This window comes from Cajanus cajan, chromosome 7 (assembly GCF_000230855.2).
Source record: "Cajanus cajan strain Asha chromosome 7, NIPB_CcT2T_4, whole genome shotgun sequence".
In the NCBI taxonomy this organism is placed as follows: Eukaryota; Viridiplantae; Streptophyta; class Magnoliopsida; order Fabales; family Fabaceae; genus Cajanus; species Cajanus cajan.
Genome location: NC_138523.1, coordinates 56823495 through 56843569, shown reverse-complemented (window position 1 = coordinate 56843569; position 20075 = coordinate 56823495). Strand labels below are relative to the sequence as shown.

Sequence of the window (20075 nt, the reverse complement as noted above, 5' to 3'; positions counted from 1 at the left end):
GATTGAGTTCGTGGTATTGGAAGCCATTTTTTGGTCAGCATCCGCTCTAGAACAACCTAATAGTTTTCAACTTCAGTTGAGGCAACAAGACCGCCTTCAGCAGTAGCTTATATTCTAATTCTATCATTGTCATTGTCCTTTATTTATTTATTTATTTATTTATTTTACAGCTTTTGAATGCTATTCCGGTTCTATATCACTAAACCCAATCCAATAGAATCCGTCGGGAGCACACTATCATGCCCAAATCATTTCGAGGCAAAGGAGCCATCAGAGGCTCACTAAGCTATTTTACCTATGCCCCACAATACTCCCTATGCCCAATGCAAAGATCCTTGTCACTTACCAATACTATACATGTCAAGAACTCTTAAGACATTTAGTTAAGCCGCTCCTGCACCTTTCGAGATTACTAAATAAAAAGGCTCAACTATCTTAATGAGAAGCCTCCTCACATCCAAATCCAATAAATAGACCACATGTCCGACGTTAGGTAAACACATCTTGTCACGCTACTGGTTTTAAACATTGACTTAACAATACTTTGATAAGTACCTCCTACTTTCTTCCATGCAATCAAACCACCAAACTCCTCACCTTAGAGAGAAGCAATATTCAGTCAGATCAAATACAAAACGATCACTTATCATACATATAAAAAGCCCCCTCCCCTGTCTTTGATTAGCTCCTCGCTGACTCTTATACCTAGCTTGAGTGGCTTCTAATGACACTCAAACAAACTAACAATGACTCCATTAGTGACTGGGTCACATGTAAAGGCGACAACCTTTCATTTGGAGAGTAAGTATCTAGCCACATGAAAGAATATATCAATAGAAATTGCTCTTTGTCGGGAGGAAAGCTACCGGATTGACAAAGAAAAATCATTACAATGAGTATATTCATTTGAACAAATATTCTATCTAATAACTGTAAAAAATACACCGACTACCCGGACTGTCTACAGTCCAACTTCGATTGGTGGTAGTAGTAGTATTAGAAGGCCTAAAATGAGGCATTGCTGGGTCATTGCATTCTTCAAACAAACAATCAAACATCCATTAAAGCCTTCTCATGCTATAGTTCTCTGAATACTCTATAACCTCAAGGACACCGATAGGTCAAAAGTTTTAGCTGGAATGATCATATTTGTCGACTGAAGTACATGTTCATAAAGTATCTAGAAGGATTGAATCCACTTAAAATCACTGCAAATCAGAAATTGGGTTCAGATGCAATATTAACCCATCTTGAAAAACAGAAACGTAGGCACAGTTAATACTTACAAATGGGAGAAAGGACAATTACGATGCCAATTGGGTACAGGAAAAAGGTGGTCCTCTCCAAAAAGGGCAGAACTATAGCCAGAAATGTTAATCAAATTAATTCAACGGTATTCACATTTCCCACAGATTCAAAACAAAAACTTGTAACTTCAGAGTTATACATACTTGGGAAACACGTTTACCAAAAACATTTTAATGTACATTTATTCACTATGTTGACCATTACATCCAACAAACCCACATCTAATGAATTTGTCCTCCACATCATACAAAAGGGACTTTAGATTAAAAAACATAACAAGGGTGCTTGCTGCAAATATTCAAGAAAGCATAATAACTGACACTTCTACATTACAGTTGGCAACAACTAAAACAGATTCAATGCAAATGAACAGATTTACAAAGATTTTAAGTAGAGGGACCAGCTCTATAGCCATAAGACACTTTTCCAGACAAACAATCATACATACACCAAGTAAACTATACTAAAAATATTATGAACTGATCTAAATTCTAAATGAGGAGAGATTAACTTGCACCAATATAAGTTACACTCATTCTTTATCAATAACTTGTATAAATGTAATTTTCACTAATCCAACTGTTGAATTGCAACTGCTTTCACTGGTACTTTTTATAAGAACCTTTACGGAAGTTTGTCTTGATTATTTTTAGAAGATTCCCTCCAAATTGTGTACTGCATTGATAGATTATTTATTTATTTTACAAAAATCCTCTTACGTGGGGATGCATTAGTTAGGTGGAAATAGATTAAGGGAATCACAATGGTTTTAAAGGTAATCATGGAAAAATTATACAAATTGTTGACACATTTAATACCGATAACTAAATTAACTAAATACTTAAATTTTTGTGAAGTAGTTAAAAGGATCCTGTACATATAGTATATACATCTATGTTAAATCTTATAAAAACTGAATAGTAATAAGAAGATAATTAAGTGGTTCTTATTTCACACATTTAAACGTATATATTATGTTAATTTTGAATTAATATAAAATTGTGCATATAAGATTTATATAACGGAAACTTTTAAGTTTTAATCAGATTTGAGTTTTGGGATAAAATTATCTAGTAAAGAGTTATTGAACAGTTTAAGAGTGGGTGTAACTAATGCTGGTGTAAGTTGATCCCTCCTTTCTATATATAAATAATGAGAGAGAGAGAGAGAGAGAGAGAATTACCATCATAACCTAAGAAATTTAGATAATGATAGTATGAAGCGCCCACCATGAATAGCAGATTTGACAACAATACTGGAATGAAACCATGAGCTACCAATAGAGGAGATAGAAAATAATGGATCACTGCCAAAGGACCAGACATCAGTACCAATCTAATGCAAGATATTGTAGCTTCCTATATCATAACAGAGTTCATACTAATCAAGGAGTCAGAAATTACCATAAAGCAAAACAAACAATGGGAAGAAAGAGTTGCAGTGCACATCAAATGCATACATCCTTCCATGAAAAACCAAAAAAATATAATTAGCTATACGAATATAGTCAACAAAATTCTAAGGGCGCTGAATTCAATTCCATGCTTATCAATTGATCAACCATTTTAACGGAGCAATGTCAAAATCCAAATATTAGAAATGTTCTCAGAATTGAAGAAGCAATCAACTAAATTAGCACGTGTGAAACAGGCAAGAAAATTCGTGAACTTACCATTCAACACGCTGTTCAACCACATAACTATTGGGAGCTTCTTCTCGTAGATAAGCATTAGTCAGGAACCTGGAGATTACAGGGGTAAATAATATGCACCAGCATCGGTATCAAGATCAAGTGATTAAAAAAAAGAGGGTGTAATATTTACTAGGGAAGTAGCCTTACCAACAAAAAGTTGCTAGAAATACACCGGTCAATAAAAAGTGGAAAAGCAACACTGAGAAGATAACAAGAAGTGTATGTGCAGTACTATGGTCATACCTGAAAAAAAAATGGGAAAATAAAGCAATACAAAAAAGTTAGTAGAGGCCAAGAGGGAAAAAATATAAACTAAATGTATCTAACGAATTATCCAAATCCAATGACACTACTACTTTGGTTCACTATTAATGGTTTAATAAAATTCATACATACGGAAGTGCAATAGCCTGTTTCTATAAGGGAAGTTTTCAAAAATGATCATCATTTGGCTAAATAGATGAAATACAAGGATTTTACGTTAGTGATTAGTTGCATTGGCTTATTCATTCTGTTTTACAAAAGTAAAGTGAATTTTAGCTGGTCGTCTACAAAGTGCCACCTGTCATCAAAACACTACCTTCAAAATGTAAGAAAAACTTACGCTGCACAATAAGCCAAAGTTGCAACTGCCAAAAGAAGACTGCAGATCACAACAAATGCAGGGTCATCACGTGCCCATTGATTCTTGGTTTCTAATATCAAAGAAGAAGAATAAGGAAATCAATTTTTTGAAATCATCAAATGAAATTTCCTAATTTGAAAACTAAAAAGCCATTAACTATATAATAAACCTACAGTTTTATTTCCTGAAACATTTGCATCATTATGTGTTACCAAATAAGCCAAATTTCTTCATGGCTCATCCTCAAAAGAAGCTCACTTTGAAAAGATTTACATTTAACTGCCGAGTTTAAATGCACTTTTACTAGAAAGAAAGGTGAACTGCGAAATTATTAAATTTTATCCTATAATTGGTTGTATCTGTCAATCATTATAAATAATCATATATTTATAATATAATGCATGCATAAAATTTAAAAGAGATTCGTTAACAGGTAATGAAATAGTTTGATTAGACACATATCAGTTAATGAACAAGTGTGCTCATAAACCCTTCTGTTTGAGCAAAAATATTGCCAGCCCAAGTAAGTGAAATCGGCCAAGATAAAAGTAATTTCAGCATAAGTCATGGTTGTCAAGCTCATGAATCAGCTTGCAGAATCGTAAGAGTTTACAGTTCTAGGTATGGGAATCAAGTAGACTCAACTGGACTCATTGAGATTCACTCAAACTCACATATAATCACAAATCAAGTACTGAGTCCACGAGTCTGATATAAGGATGCAAAGTATCTCCCCAAATTACCCAAAATGATGACAGTATCTTGAACTCCCCCGCTTCAAAGCATTGTTTTCGCATCAAGGAAAACAAAAACACATGCTTTTCTCCCACAAGCGAACCCTTACCCTTGGGACCTAGCAAGCCACACTATCAAAGTATTTTCTGCAGTTCATTAATGAACCCAGAAAATCACTCTGAGGTATTGAGTATCATCATCAACCTAGAAATTTATTTTAAGTATGGACCTATTATGACTTGTGAAGAAGTTTCTCACATTCTATTTCTTAAAAACAATCCAGGTCTATTTGTGTTTGCTAAAAGAGAGGAATGAAGTTGGGGGAACAAGAGTAATCTGGAAAACAGTAAGAGCAATGAAGGAATGACTATTAAAAGGACAACAAAGGATTCTCAATTAGGGGAAAGCATAATGGGTACAATAACAGAATGGACAGGTGGCAACCTTTGGTTGGAGGGGGATTCTAGCATGATTGGAGAGAGGACATGAATATAGAGCTGGGAAGGGTTCAGACAAAGGGGGAGGAATTTTGGTGAAAGAAGGCCATCTTCTTCCTTGGAGGAAGGCCGGTAGCTGCAGACCTAGGGTGTTTGTTAAGCACAGCATATTTTATAGTGTCTCTTTATTTGTTAATAGTTCGCATTGGTTTTTGATTCTAGGGTTGTTTAGTTTGGATCAGTGAGTTTTAACAATTTGGGGTATCTGAGCATTATTCTTAAGAGTTTTTTTAATCCCTATCATCCATTCCATTTGTTCTTTCGATCCAGCTTCAATACACATTCTCTATGTGTTCTGTTGTGTGTTTTCAGATATAACCATTACAAAGTCCCACCATTCTATTTTGTTTTCTAGACTAAGATGATAAGCATTTCAGCAATATTATGCTGCCTGTGCTGTATTTTCCTCTGCTAAGTTTGAAACTATTTTATTTTCCTAATCACAGACTTTGTACTCTTCCTCATTAATATGACAAGATTTTCAAATATATTTTGTATTACATCCACAAGTCAAGATCATGGACACTTTGCAAGTGTTTTTAGACTCTCAAGTTTGACAACCTATTACTAAATGCATTTCCAAACCAGTACTACATGTAAGATACTTAGATTAACAACTATTTATTGTGTCTAGTACTTATCACATTCATATAACTAGCCTAATGTAACATAGTCTAGTAAAACAGGAGCTCAATAAACATTGCTGAACCAATAACTGTTCAAAAATGTGCACCAATAAATCAGAAGAATAAAGATATTCATGAGACATAAGACTTACGTTTGTGATATTTAGTATGCTGATAGCTACATCCATCGTGCAGTTCCATATCAAGAACACCAAAAATTCCATCAGAGAAGCAGATAAAAGAAAATTCCAAATACACACAAAATAGAAAGGTTGAGTAGAATCTCAACCAATAACAGTCAGAATATGCCCGTGTCCGCAGCAGTGCAATTCAAATGTCCAATAAAAGAGGGTTCGCATTGCTGCTGCGTTAGATCATGGTAACGAAACGCGATTTTCATTGCTAACAGAGGAAGGACGGAAGACGATTTACATATACTTACACAACTTTCGGCGACGTACATAGGTGAAACATTTGCCAAAAAGTATACTCAACATCCATTTGTTGCCACTACAACGAACGAATAACAAATGAATTACGTAAGAAATTTTGACTAGTAAAACTGAAACAAATCAGCACAGGTCTTCTTATTATACGGAGAATGCATCAAATTAAAACAATACAATCCAACCTATTCAAATTGGAACCAAAACATTCAGGAATCGAGCCTAATCTAGCAAATTTGGTTTACGTGCCAGGTAATTTTAGCAATGGCATTTACGACATCGGAAAGTAAGGGAGAGATAAAAGCCAGAATTGGATCTTATATTAGAGCGGGAAGCAAATCTATGAAATGAGGAAATTAAAGGAAGAGATCGGAACCTTGATGATTCTGCGGAGGTAGGGAAGCAGCATGGGATTATTAGGTCGAGAGGAGGAGGAGGAAGAAGAAGAAGAACGTCCTTTGGAAGTTGTGGGCAACATCTTCGGTCACTCCTTCTCTTCTTGATTCTTTTACCTCTTCCGCAAACGATCCACGATTTTAATTTTCTTTATCTTACTGTGATGTGTTGAGCGCGATCTGTTTTCACTTTTCGTTTTCGTTCTCGTTCTCTCTCTCTCCAGTAGCTGCCTCGAACTCTCTCAGATGCGAGATGGCCAAGGACAGAAAAGTAAAATGAGACCACACCAACAACCTGGGCCGATTTCGATTTCGAAACTGGACTCAAATTACCTTGTGACCCACTCTAACTTACGGGGCAAAAATGGAAGAAAAAATATCCTCTCAAACCCGATAAAATCTAAACCTTTCATTTATTTATTGACGGGACCTTTCATTTATTTTAATATTTAATAAAGAGTTAATTAAGTTTTTAGTTTCTTAACTTTTTAACTATTCAATTTTTATTTTTTGTTAAATTTTTTTGTCAATTTTTAGTTGTTAATTAATTTTTCACAACATAAATTAGTTCTTCAGGTTCATTCTCTTTAAACAGTGATATATAGTAACAAGTCATGACTGATTGAATTATGATAAATCATGATTGATATCAAATGTTATGATAATACATGTAATTTTGTTTACTATTCAACTGAATCATATGCTCACATATCTATCAAATTTATGTCCACGTGATTGTCCTGTAATGGCAATTATCAAAACAAATAGAAACTTACATGTCATATAATATGGTATTTAATTGTCAATTAGGTATGTATTAATAATTCAGTCAATTATCTCTTATTAAATCACATAATCACTTAACAAAATAAATTTAATTTTATAAATTAATTTATGTGATGAAAAATTATTTTAAAAAGTTATAAAAAAATGAAAACTAAAAATTGAAATTTTCAAATGTTAAAGGTACTATGAATTTATTTAATTTTTAATAATTTTAATATGTAAAATCTATAATAAAAAAATGCTATAGAGGACTAGATTTATCTTAACCGGACATTTTCTAAATCTTTATAATTAGAAAGAAATCAAGAATCCGTGTCTGACCAGAAAAGCTTTCACAAATAAAATAAGTAGTAAATCAAGAAAAACATAATAATAACTTGTAATTGTAAAAAGCATAACAAGACACTGAATTAATTATATAGTATTGTCATAATGGCCATAATTACCATATTTTTAGTGTAAAAGTTTACTTTAAATTGTTTGATCTATGCTGAATTAGCAACTAACTTTTTTAAATAATTTTTTTTAGTAGAATTATAACTTATTCATCTCCAACATCATTACAAGATTGTATGAAAAAATATAAAATATATTGAATATAATCTTAAATATGGACAGAGCCAAGGGGGGACCTACGGGTGCCACGGCCCCCCCAACAATTTTAATTTTTTTTTATATACATATATATTACTATATGTCACCCCCTATTTTTAATATAAACTCATATGTATAATTAAATGAATAACCCAAATTTATTTTTTTATTCAACTTTTGGACTTCTGGTACGGCCTGCTATGTGGTATCACTTTGGAATTTTTTTTTTTTTAAAAAAATGTAGCGCCTCATTTGATCATTCCAATTCTCGGCCCCCCCAGTATTGAAATCCTGGCTCCCAAGGACGGAGCCAAGGGGGGACCTACGGGTGCCACGGCCCCCCCAACAATTTTAATTTTTTTTTATATACATATATATTACTATATGGCACCCCCTGTTTTTAATATAAACTCATATTTTTAATATAAACTCATATGTATATTACTATATGGCACCCCCTATATGGCACCCCCAGTATGTATATGTATAATTAAATCATATAAAATTATTTATATTTGAAATAACATAATATACATTGAAATAAAATAATATAAGATATTAATCAATTTATAAAACATATTAAAAGCTGTGTATTTTATATTAAAATGTAAAAAAAATCTCAAATTTGATAACCTATTCACACTTTTGTTTTCTTTGCTAAAAAAGTACTCTAAAACTTCGTTAGAAATGATAAAAATAGTTGTTAATTTTGATAAAATAAGAGATTACTGAAGAAAAAAAAAGCATGATTAAAAAGTAGTTTATAAAAGGTAAAATTGTCTTAAATCATATATACAAAAATAATGTGTTTATATATGTTATTAATCTAAAAAAGGTTTAAAAATAAATATTATGTGTCTTTTATATTTTTTAAATAAAAAATAAAAGTTAAGGTTAATAATTAGAGGTGAATAATTGTTAAATAGTTGTAATTATAAGAATATTTTTTAAGTAATTTAAAAAAAAACTAAATAAAAAATGATGGATAAATAAAGAGTGATCTAAAAATAAAGAGTAATTTAAAAGATAATTATAAACAAACAATTTTGTCTTGAAAATATGTACATCAAATAAATCAATTTCCTTTATGATTAATATACATTGATAATAAAAATAACAATTAATAACTTCATTAAAAATAAATAAATAAACGAAATAATTTTATTGATAGAATAAGTAGTTACTTAATTAATATATATATATATATACATAAATTTTTTCTTATTTTATTTTAAGAAATTTATTAACGGAAAAATGTTAAATATGATAAAATGATTAAAAAAATCAATGTCAAAATATTTTTTTAGTCTTAATAATTTAACTCATTTTATTTTTTAGTTTTTTTAATTTAACATTTTTTTTAGTTATATACTTATTTTTTTAATCATTTTTTAATCTATATAATTTAAAATAGAATGTTTTATTCCTTGTTCTTACAACTTTTTAATCTTTTTAATATTTATCATTAATTTTTGTGTAATATTATCTCTTTTATGTTGATGTGACATAAATATTAGTTCAACTTTATATATTTTATATCTAATTAATTTTATTTGATTATCATAAATTAAGTTTTTTAAAGGTTAATGTCTCTTTTTTATACTCTTTTATGATATCTATTATTGAGATAATATTGTTTTTACCTTTATAAAATTGAACTTTACCACGTACAATAAACCCTAAAAAAAATAACAATAAAGATTGTAAAGAATTTTAAAAAAGTATAAATATTAAAAAAAATATCTTAAATTATAAGGACAAAAAATAATAATAAAAATAAATATTGGAGTTAAAAGTGACTATTTTTAATTATAATGACTAAAAAGTAAAATAAATGAAACTAAAATGTATTTTAACCAAATTTTAATAAAAGTAGAGATAAAATAGAGATATTTCTTTTATGTATTGTTATAGATTCTCTTTGTATATAAATTAAAATAATTACTCAAATTTTTTAAAGTTATTTTGTAATGAATTTTTTTTTGGAGACTTTTGTAATTATTTTTAGTTTTAACTTTTTATAAAAATTTTATTTTATCTTTTATTTTTAGATTTAATTTTAATGTTTTAAAAATAAATTTATTGTCAAAATTAAATTTATATCATAATATAGATTATTATCAGAAATTAAAAATATTATTATGTGTTAAAAATATTTATTTAATAATTATTTTTATTATAATATACTTTATAAAATATTTATTTATTATAAAAATAAGTTATATAAAATAATTAAAATTAATTATATAATTTTGTAAATTTACTTTTTTACTTGTTATTAAAGATTCAATCTTCCAATTATTCACAAGAGACATGATTTTTTATGTTTACATTAAAAATTTATGTTTCAAATAAGAAATTCAAAAAATTAAAGATTCGATTAATGATTATAATGCAAAATTGATAGAAGAAATAATGTATATGATTAAGTTTCGTTATATATTTTTTATTTTTATTTTTAATATTTATAATTTCATAAGTTTTACTTTTTAAATTTCTATAATAATAGAATATAACACTTAAAATAAAAAAATATTAAAGACAATATAAAATACATTTAATTATAAAATTGAACAGTAAATTTTACGAAGTTATAGTAAAAAAATATAATTAAAGCAAATAAATATTTGCAGTGAAATGGTAGTTTATTTTAGAAATGTATGTGATATTATATAAAGAAAATAATAAAATATTAATATAATTCAATAAAAAAAACGCATCTAACAAAAATGTTGAAAATAATTTTTTTATTGAATTATATTAATATTAATAAAAATATTAATATAATTCAAGAAAGAAAAAAAAAAACGCATCTAACAAAAATGTTGAAAATAATCTTTAGATAAGTCTTCTTTCAACTATTAAATTAAATGTTACATGAACAGACGGATCAAAAACCAAAGGAATTGAATGGCACCAAGCTGTGTGAAATGGCACTGATTCTAGAAGTAACAGAAATTCGGATTTTGTGATTGGGAGAGAAACCGACCCAGTGGTGTCATTACCGCTGCCCCGTGCAATCGGAAGGGTGTGAAGAACAAGTGTTTGGAATTATTGTCTTTACACAACTCAACCAACCTTGTGTGCAAAATTAGGGTTTTGGTAAATCCCCAAAATGTCGACTGGAAAACCCAGAGACGGTGACTTTCAGATGGTTGCGGCGCCGGGGACGTCTAAGCCGCCCCTTCCGCCGCCAGCAGCATCGAATGCGATAGTGGAATATACTCCGGTCGCTTTCAAGGAGGAAGAGGAGGACCTGGAAGTCAAGCTCCGACGGATTATCGACAATGTTCCCGTCCGTGTTAGCAACACTTCCGGTAGTTCGGCCGGTTCAGGCTCCGGCGACTTCCACCAGGTATACATTATTGCTCTTTTTCTTTATTTATAATAAAAACTATAGTTGAGGATATAAACATATAGTACCTAGAGTTTGCCTGCTTATCCATTATCATGCGTCAGTTTTGAATTCATAGGAAATAACAAAAGCAATAAGAAGTGATACCGAAATTTAATCTTTTGTTTGGTTCTTAGATCACTGCATTGGTGACGAGGGGATACATTGTTGACATATGAATACACATCGTGTTGGGGGAGGTTCAGAAAGACACTGTATTTAGTGGAACTGTGCAAGTTCTATTGCGTGAGGGGTGTCTTGTTGGTTAATAAGTTCTGGGGTGAGATGGCAGGGTTCAAAGTGTTTGAAATAGATTTGATCTCGTGATCAAGTTATCTTAAAGAAAATTGTGCTTTTGAGTTTTTAAACATATGTTACTCTCTTATATGGGGCTTAAACCTAGAAAATTATGATTTATGAAGTGTAATATAAAGGTTCATGTAGAAGTTGGATGTGAACTGGTTGGCAAAACTATCATGCTCCAATGTTGCAAGATTACTTGCTCATTGACTAGTTCTTGATTTACCTACTTTAATTATACTGAAGATAACAGTCTAATGCATAAACTTATCAGAACTTTGCTATTTTTTTTAAAGCAGCCTTGTTATTGGATCTCATTAGTGTAAAGGCATTCTTTCTAGCACTTGAGGTGTCCTGCCCTGAATTATTTCTTGGGACATCTATTAATGATAATACATCTTGTTATTTGAGTGATTTGTAATAACCTAGTTATGAATACTGTAGTACCTATGTTCCGACTCGTGTTTATCTAACACATTATGTCCCATATTTGATTAACTTTTAGCTTATGGGTGCTTTTCAATTGTAAAACCTGCTGTTAAGATTTTTCTAAGACAAGAATGTCGAGTTCTGTTAAGTTGATAAGTGCTTATGTTATGGATAAGTTAGATAATAAAACTTTTGAAAGAGTTGTGGTGCACAAATTGATTTTAACTTATGTAAGGAGTTTGGTTCATTTATTCCTTGATTCATTTTTATTTTCTTCTATAAGTGTTTGTTAAGAAGTTTGTTTAAACTGGCTTGATATCTGGGTTATTTACTTGTCTTTTTTTTTTTTTCGTGTCAATAGTTTTTAAGGTGATGGATATATTGTTCTGAGTGTTTTTCTTCTTATATGCTTCAAATTCTGGTTCCAACAGTATCGGCAGATGAGACGCAAGGAGCAAGATCGTCTTGCTAGGATGGAAGTCGACTACCAGAGAAGGAAAGAGGTGGCAGAATTTAATTTGAGAAGGGAGGAAAGACTAAAAGCAGCTGAGGAACGGACAGCGAAGAAGCGAGCAAAACGTCAAAAGAAGAAACAAAAGAAAAAGGAGAAAAAGATCAAATTAAATGCTGAAGATCAACCGCAAGAGAAAGAAGATTCCTCAGGTGATGGAGACTCTGATAACGATGAGGAGGCAGCATCCTAACAAGCTTTGATCGTGCCCAAACTTCTGAAATTTGGTTCAATGTATGTGGGCATATTTAGCTTCAGATTAAACACAGGCATGGCTCCGGCTTTCCATTATTTGTATCACATGTATGATTTCTGAGGTACTGTGTTCGTAAGGGATGCTATATATTGTTTGAAGTCAAAAAATTGATGAGTTAGAGAACAAATCTTACAAGCTTTTTATATAAAAGAATCCAGCTTGCAACTCGCTATGTAATGTGATGCAGTATAAAAGTAAATGATAAAAACAAAATGTCACATAAATTAACTTTGGCTCTGTTTAACTAAACTTCTCCAAAAAGTATTTTTAAGAAAAAAAAATATGAAGAAAAGTGAAATAAATTTTTTCATAAATTAAAATTAATTGATGTATAAGTTAGTTTGTAAAAATCCTCTTGTATTAACTTATTTAAAAACTTATTTTTAACTTTTGTATAAGTTAACTTTAGTTTATAAAAAAAAAGTATTTCATTTTTTTTCTCCTAAAAAATACTTCTTGAGAAGTTTATGCCAAGTTGAATGAGTAAAATATCCCGATTAATTCATTCTTATAGTGTCAATGCATGTTTAGCGTTTTTAAAAATTAATTTTGCTACAACTAGAATTAATATTATGAGAACTGAAAATATTTAACTACTTTGTTGACAAAAAGTAATTTTATTTGTACAATTTATGAATCAAATTCATATTTTAAAATAATTTTAGTTATCATTCAAATGTTTTTTCTTAAATTATTTTTTAAATATTGTTTTCATTCTAAATAAATTGTTTAAAATCAATCTTTTAACATTTTTTTTTAAATTATTTTCCTACAACAGTAACCGTCAATCCCTAATTCACCCAAATCTCGAAGTTTCAATCACTGAAACTAAAGAAAAGAGTGAAAGTAGGAGTTAAAACACAAGTTACACTACAATAATGTCTTGAAGTGGGTTTGGTAAAGTAAATGAAATAGATGAAATTCGGAGGACAAATGTAACAGTGAAGATTGAAAGTGTGCTAGAAATGATGAGATGTTGTATACTTATGGTGTATGGGACATTTACTTTTTCTAGTTTAGTCCAATTTACAGACCACATTAAAAAATCTTTCTAAACATATAGTCTAAGATGATGAAATGTCGCAATGTTGAGAGTGCGCAATAGCTTAGGATTCTTAAGTGAGAGGGGTCCAGATTTTTTTTTTTTTAATTTCTTATATTTTATAATGCAACCGCAGAGGTGAACTGCATATTTTGTTTTATATTTTTTAAACTTTTAATTAGTATTTATATTTTAAACTTCGCAGACATACCGCAAAGTAAATACATTTTATTATCTTCTATTTTTCTTATTAATGAATAAATTCATATATACAAAAAAAATTAATAAATTTGTTAATATAATTTTTTAAAAAACATACTATAAAATACTTTTTACATGATTCATCATACATTGCGCAAATCCATGCTCTAATTATTACAAAACTTAAGAATTTTATTATATATTAGTGGAGTTGAGAACTTAGGGGGGTGTATTGGATTAGGATTTTAAAGGACTTTTTTAGTGAAAAAAAATCCTGCGGATTTTAAAAGACTTTGCAGGATTTTCACGACTTTTAAGATTTTGCAGGATTCTACAAGATTTAAAATTAGGATTTTAATGGATTCTACAAGACTTTTAAATCAGGATTTTAATGGATTCTGTGGGATTTTGTGGAGTTTTGACATTTGATAAGATTTAAAAAAAAAAATTCATACATTCAAATTTAAAAAGAGTCAAAGATAAAAATAATTAAAAAAACAATAATGTCTAGATAAATAATAATAATAATTCTCCATAATATTCTATCATCTTTTTATAGTATCCACTATCAATTGTAACAATTCATCGGAATCCTCCTTGGTCCAAGCTTCATAGTTTTCTTTCTCTTTTCCTTTTTCTTTATTATTTCCATGTAAAATAATATATGTTGAAAACCAGTTATATAAATAATTATAGATAAGAGACAAAATCAATAAAATTATATTATTATTTTTAGAAGCACACCAATTATACAAGATCGAATATATCTTGGCTATCCAAATGGATCAAATATCTCAATCATTATAACAAAAATGTAAAAAAGAAAATATAGAAACAAAAGATAATTTTTTATATAAAAAAAATTAGTATATTCGATACTGAGAAAATATTTAGATATAGAGAATATATATATATATATATATATATATATATATATATATATTAGTTATATATTATATGATAATTTTTAATGATATTTATAAATGTAAATTATTCTAACAAATATTTTAAAAATATTTTATTTTTTTAAAAATAAGCTAATAAAGGCATAAATTCTAAACCCTAAAAAATTAGATACTACAATGTCTTATGTTAATTTTCTTTTTTAAAAATATAAAAAAATCTTAATTTCACAATATAAAAATATAAAAAAAATCATAGTAAAAAAAATAAAATAATTGTTGAGTCATAAAAGGAGGGATAAGAGTAACAAATTCAAAGGAATGAGAGAGTTCATAGTTTTTATGCTGAGAGGGTTCTTCCCCCAACTAAGATCCATTTTCATCTCATTCTACTCACAGAAACCCTAACAAATTCATCTTATATATATATATATATATATATATATATAGATTATGATATCAATTTCATCTTTCACCTTTTTCTTTTCTTGATGTGTGTTATAAAAAAAATTACCACTTAAAAGTTAAAATTTCAAGCATTTTTTTTTGTTATATAAAGGAACAAATTCAACTACATAAAATAAAATAAAGCAAGTCAATTAAAGAGAACAAACAGAAAAATAGAGCAACTCAATGACACTATCATTTACATATCAGAGTTTCACAAAATAGGAGAATGGGATGAGAGCGGTACTGCAATATTATATATGAGCAATGAATAATAGTATAATATTATTAGTAGAGAAAAAATAGAGAAGACAGGAGCATAGAAAAAAAAAGATGAAAAACTCACTTGAAAATTATTGAAACACTTGAAAAATCACTTCAAACAATCCTTCAAAATCCGTTGGGTTTGGATGGGATTGTTTTATGATTCTGGTATTTATAGATAACACTAGAAAGTCCTTCAAAATCCCTCTCACACAACAATCCTTTAAAATCCTTATATTTTTGAATACCAATGGATTATTTTTAAGTTGTAAAAAAACTCAAACGAATACCAGTGGATTTTAATGGACTCTTTAAAAAATCTTGAAAATCCAGATTGAATACCACTGGATTGTTTTTAAGTGACATAAAATCCTGATTGAATACCAATGGACTTTTTTACTCAAAAAAAGTCTTTTAAAATCCTATAAAATCCTAAACCAATACACCCCCCTTAGTATCTCTATATTTTATTTAATAAAAATGTTTAAAAATTATTAATATTTAATAGATCAATTGGTATTATATTTAATTTTTAAATCTAAAAATTTTAAATTCAAGTCTTATTTTTATAAAAATAATTAATTTTTAATTTTATTTAAAAATTTAAAGATAAGATGTTTGAATAGTATACACCAAATGAAATAATTCTCTTTATTATATGTTATAGGTATAGATTATATATAAAAGTTTATAGTTAGATTAGATTTAATAATTTCTCTGTACATAAAAATTAATGAGATTCATGCTCGTGTTTTACTCTTAGAGAGTACTAAAATTAAATTATACTTTAAATAGTAATAGATATAAACGTATTTTATTTCGTACATTAATTAGCTTTGAAAGTAGTTTGGTGCGAGTATGAAAAATGATTTTTGTGTAATGATAAACAATGCTATCTCTTTATAACTAAAATATAAAAATATAATGGTATCTCTTCCATTTAATGGGCCGAGCCCAGCCCACGAAAGGGGGAGGTTAGAACATGCCATTTGGCGTTTTCCTCTTTCCCCTTGTGCGTGCAGTACATGAGGAAAAACGAAAGAAAGAGCCACCATAACCGTAATCGTACTGTTACTAATATCCTACTCTGATACTGACGCTACCGCACTTCCCCAATCGCCATGGGAGATTCTAAACGGATTTCCGTTCACCGCCTTCTCGGTGAAGGCTTAGGTTCTCTCTCTCACACACACTCTCTCTCTCTCTCTCTGATTTCGTTCAATCCGCAACGGATCCTTCACCGATAGCTGCAATTTGACGGTGTAATCGGAGTTGATTATTTTTAATTTGATTTGATTATGTGTGACAGTTGCCGATGTGGTGTTGTGGAAGAATTGGCGTGGAGCGGTTGCATTGCTCGTTTCTTCTACCACGTTATGGTACCTGTTCGAGCGAGCCGGTTACAATTTCTTGTCCTTCGTCGCTAATGTTGTGTTGCTTCTCGTCCTTATTCTCTTCTTTTGGGCAAAAGCTGCTAACCTTCTCAATAGGTATTTCACTTCCTCCAAATCGTGTTGCATTTGCTAGATTATCGTCTCCGCTAGATTCGAACACTTTATTTTTTATATCTAAACTGCTAATTACTGAATTGAAAATGAAATGTTTTGAGAGGAAAAGAAATTATTGCGTTTATATGCTCTATTGACTGTTGTAAAACTTTATGCTCATGAAAATTTAAATAACGGTGAGGAATATGCTGAGTCCTGGTGTAGTTTAGGAATATGTTTTAGTGTAGTAGTGAATATACTTTGTTCAGACGAAGTTGAAATTAATTAATTTGTTTAATGTGCAGACCTCTTCCTCCTCTCCCCGATCTGGAGATCTCGGAGGAAACTATTGCCAGAGTTGCTGATGCACTGCAAATTTGGATGAATCGGGTGTTGTCCGTAGCACACGACATAGCTATTGAGAGGAATTTGTTTCTTTGCCTACAGGCATGGGATTTACATTTTATTTTTTATCTTTGTTTTGTGCCGAGTTTGATGAATTTAAGCACTTTTTATATAGAATTTTATGTTGACACTTCTTTATGTGAACTTGTTGAATCAGGTCGTTGGTGGGTTGTGGGTAATATCTTTCCTAGGCAGTTTGTTCAACTTCTTGACTTTGATCTATATTGGTAAGTTCTATTCTTATGTAACTTTTACACGTTCAGACAATCTTCTGTGGAATCCTCCTGGTTGACATGCATTTGCTTTTAATTTCCATAAATTTCCTGACAGGTGTTCTTCTTAGCTTGTCTCTTCCTGTGTTGTATGACAAGTACCAGGACCAAATTGATGACCGGCTATGTGTGGTACATGGGATTATTCATAAACAGCATCAAAAAATTCGTAGTATTGTTTTAAGCAAGATTCCAAAACTCTCAAGCAAAGAAAAGAAGGTTCAGTAAGAACACGGTAAGAGCATTCTATCCCTTTTCGTGTATTTGATGCAAGTAGTAGTTACTCAAGAGTGTATCTTACTTCCTTATGTTTGTATGCAATTTGTCTATTGAGTGATGAAATGTCCATGACTCAACTGTTACTATCAATGTATTCTTTTTGAATGACATGTCTCTATTTAAGACAGAAAGCTCTTTTTTATACCAGTTACCTAAAACCAATAAAATACCGCTTGCATATATTTTACTCTTCTCTTTGCTTGTAACGTACTGTTCTCGTTAGCTTTTGGTTACTTTCCCATGTCCAATTAAAAAGTTATTGTAGAAGTTCTATGTCTTGAAGCTAAAATAACTACTCCCTCTAGATTCATATATAAGCAAAAAAGTACCTAAATTTTTTTGACTCAAATATACTCAAATTCTAACCAACTTTAATGCTATCATTTCAAAAACACCCCTTAAATTAAATGTGATTACTGTTTTAAATAAATATTATTAAGGGTAGTTTAGGAAGCAAAGTTTAGTTTTTATATCAAATCAATAAAATTAAATGAACTTAACTAATTTCCTTAACTTGTGAAAATTTAGGTATTTTTATTTATATATGAGTCCAGAGGGAGTAGTAATTAGTGATTGCAAAAGGGTATGTTTTATAGGATAAATGGTGTGCTAAGGCATAAAAATGTCTAATTTGGTATTTTCTGGCATTTATATCATATTTGTGTGAATTCCATTTATCTGAGTTAATAATATTATACTCATTAGATGTTTTATATGGAGATACTTTTTGTATAACTTTTTCATCTAATAATTTGTATAATTTTATTAGAGTTGCACTAGCAATGTAAATTAATTATACCTTCATTCTGTAAAATAAAAAAAAAATAAAAATAAAAAACTTTAAATAGTTCAGTTGAAATTTTTGGTTAATTTCTTCTGTTTGAAGTTCAGGGAGCAAATGGATAAGTGAAGTCTAGTTAGGAGTGTGCAATGAAGTGCTTGTGGTTTTCTTTTTTGCTGGGATGCTATTGCTCCGTTGATTGATGGTTTGACGGTATGTTAATTCTTCAGAATCAGGATTGACCAATAGCTTTGACGTAGGTGCTTATTCTCTTCTGATTTTCTATCTATCATCCCTTGGAAGATACTTTATATGAACTTTTATCAATGGGTATATTACCCTTGTTAAATTTCACTTTGGACAAGTTTATCAGAGAGCAGAAAAAATAGAAAAGAAAAGACCTGACATGGTTTTTGGCGACGAAAAATATTTTTGGTTGGGTTGGTTATATGATGTACTGCTGAAATGTTGAATTACCACTACGTGTACTGTGATAATCTTTTCTACTTAATTAGGAATACAACACTGGAAATAATATTGGTAACAAAATGTCTTGGCACTGCATCGTCGTTATCCCTAGCCTCAGGTTGGCTTATGCTTGCTGCTAATGTGATCGCTGATTTATATTGTTTATATAGACTACATTTGAGTCCAGTTCGTTACCTATCTTGAAGCGTGACTTTCCCTTTTTATGTTTTTTTCTTTTTTTTTTTTAATGTTTAAAAGGTCTTGTCACTTTTAATTTACATGGATAAAGCATTCTACTGACACTAGCATTATCCCAATCTAGATGCACCAGGTATTATTTAATTTTTAGGATCGCATAAGTTCTGTAATGGGATTTTGGAACCTGGCCTGGTTACGTTGGATTTACTTGACAACTCCCAAATTATTTAGGGTCTATTTAAATAAAATTTTCTATGTTATAGAAGAAAAGTAAAAATAAATTATTTTTTTCATAAGTTAAAATTAATTTATGTATAATTTAAAAACTAGTTTTTGGAGAAATTAATACGATGACTTTTCGAATTAGCTTATTTTCAAGTTAATTTTATCTTATGATAAGATTTATTTCATTTTTCTCTAATTTTCTTCTCGTATGTAGTGTTCGTGAAAAAAAGTTATCCAGTTGACTTCAGTTAAGATTTTTGTTTTAATAAAATGTAACAAGTGTTTGGCTCAATGCAAAAGTGTTTCATTTTACGTTTTCTCCCTTGTTAAATCATGTAACTCCTTAACAAGTAATTAAAGACAGCTTTAAGGTTTCCAAAAGTAACTTATTGTGAGTATTTTCTTTTAAGGTGCTTTTAGTTTAAAATGCTATTGTCATCCGTAGCTACACTCCCTAGAAGCATGTGAAAGCAATATCGTAGATATCTAGGCTAAATCACCGTTAGGCA

The 20075-nt window shown here is 29.7% G+C and overlaps 3 protein-coding genes across 5 annotated transcripts; 2 read left to right on the top strand and 1 right to left on the bottom strand.

The window, feature by feature from the left end:
- Positions 1-810: 810 nt before the first annotated feature.
- LOC109790239 (UNC-50 family protein) lies at positions 811-6618 on the bottom strand. 2 transcript variants are annotated; one of them, XM_020349356.3, is made up of 10 exons: positions 6307-6614; positions 5927-5994; positions 5637-5662; positions 3606-3696; positions 3149-3244; positions 2981-3049; positions 2712-2770; positions 2492-2614; positions 1287-1358; positions 811-1208 (listed from the first exon to the last, which is right to left on the bottom strand). In XM_020349356.3, exons 1-10 carry the CDS (start codon positions 6406-6408, stop codon positions 1144-1146), a joined length of 771 nt encoding a protein of 256 aa, XP_020204945.1. In that variant the 5' UTR covers positions 6409-6614; the 3' UTR covers positions 811-1143. The 2 variants fall into 2 exon arrangements, with proteins under 2 accessions (XP_020204945.1, XP_020204953.1); XM_020349364.3 differs by lacking the exons at positions 2492-2614; positions 2712-2770 and having other exon boundaries at positions 6307-6618.
- A 3962-nt stretch (positions 6619-10580) lies between these two features.
- LOC109792101 (PRKR-interacting protein) lies at positions 10581-12767 on the top strand. The gene is made up of 2 exons (XM_020351483.3): positions 10581-11060; positions 12260-12767. The coding sequence occupies exons 1-2, from the start codon at positions 10821-10823 to the stop codon at positions 12530-12532; spliced, it is 513 nt and encodes a 170-aa protein (XP_020207072.1). The 5' UTR covers positions 10581-10820; the 3' UTR covers positions 12533-12767.
- A 3691-nt stretch (positions 12768-16458) lies between these two features.
- Positions 16459-19348, top strand: LOC109788872 (Reticulon family protein). Of its 2 annotated transcripts, none has more exons than XM_020347725.3 (6): positions 16459-16624; positions 16761-16941; positions 17244-17385; positions 17501-17570; positions 17674-17850; positions 18781-19348. In XM_020347725.3, the coding sequence occupies exons 1-5, from the start codon at positions 16573-16575 to the stop codon at positions 17841-17843; spliced, it is 615 nt and encodes a 204-aa protein (XP_020203314.1). In that variant the 5' UTR covers positions 16459-16572; the 3' UTR covers positions 17844-17850; positions 18781-19348. The 2 variants fall into 2 exon arrangements, with proteins under 2 accessions (XP_020203314.1, XP_020203304.1); XM_020347715.3 differs by having other exon boundaries at positions 16462-16624; positions 18786-19348.
- The last annotated feature ends 727 nt before the right edge of the window (positions 19349-20075 follow it).

Bases quoted from the DNA above. Each gene is read 5' to 3' on its own strand.
- LOC109790239 (XM_020349356.3), bottom strand. From the start codon at position 6,408: ATGTTGCCCACAACTTCCAAAGGACGTTCTTCTTCTTCTTCCTCCTCC. The intron at 3,245-3,605 runs GTAAGTTTTTCT...TTTTTTTTTCAG, and splicing joins ACTTTGGCTTATTGTGCAGC to GTATGACCATAGTACTGCAC. The intron at 1,359-2,491 runs GTAATTCTCTCT...TTCTGGCTATAG, and splicing joins AAATTTCTTAGGTTATGATG to TTCTGCCCTTTTTGGAGAGG.
- LOC109792101 (XM_020351483.3), top strand. From the start codon at position 10,821: ATGTCGACTGGAAAACCCAGAGACGGTGACTTTCAGATGGTTGCGGCG. The intron at 11,061-12,259 runs GTATACATTATT...TGGTTCCAACAG, and splicing joins GCTCCGGCGACTTCCACCAG to TATCGGCAGATGAGACGCAA.
- LOC109788872 (XM_020347725.3), top strand. From the start codon at position 16,573: ATGGGAGATTCTAAACGGATTTCCGTTCACCGCCTTCTCGGTGAAGGC. The intron at 16,942-17,243 runs GTATTTCACTTC...TTTAATGTGCAG, and splicing joins GCTGCTAACCTTCTCAATAG to ACCTCTTCCTCCTCTCCCCG. The intron at 17,571-17,673 runs GTAAGTTCTATT...ATTTCCTGACAG, and splicing joins CTTGACTTTGATCTATATTG to GTGTTCTTCTTAGCTTGTCT.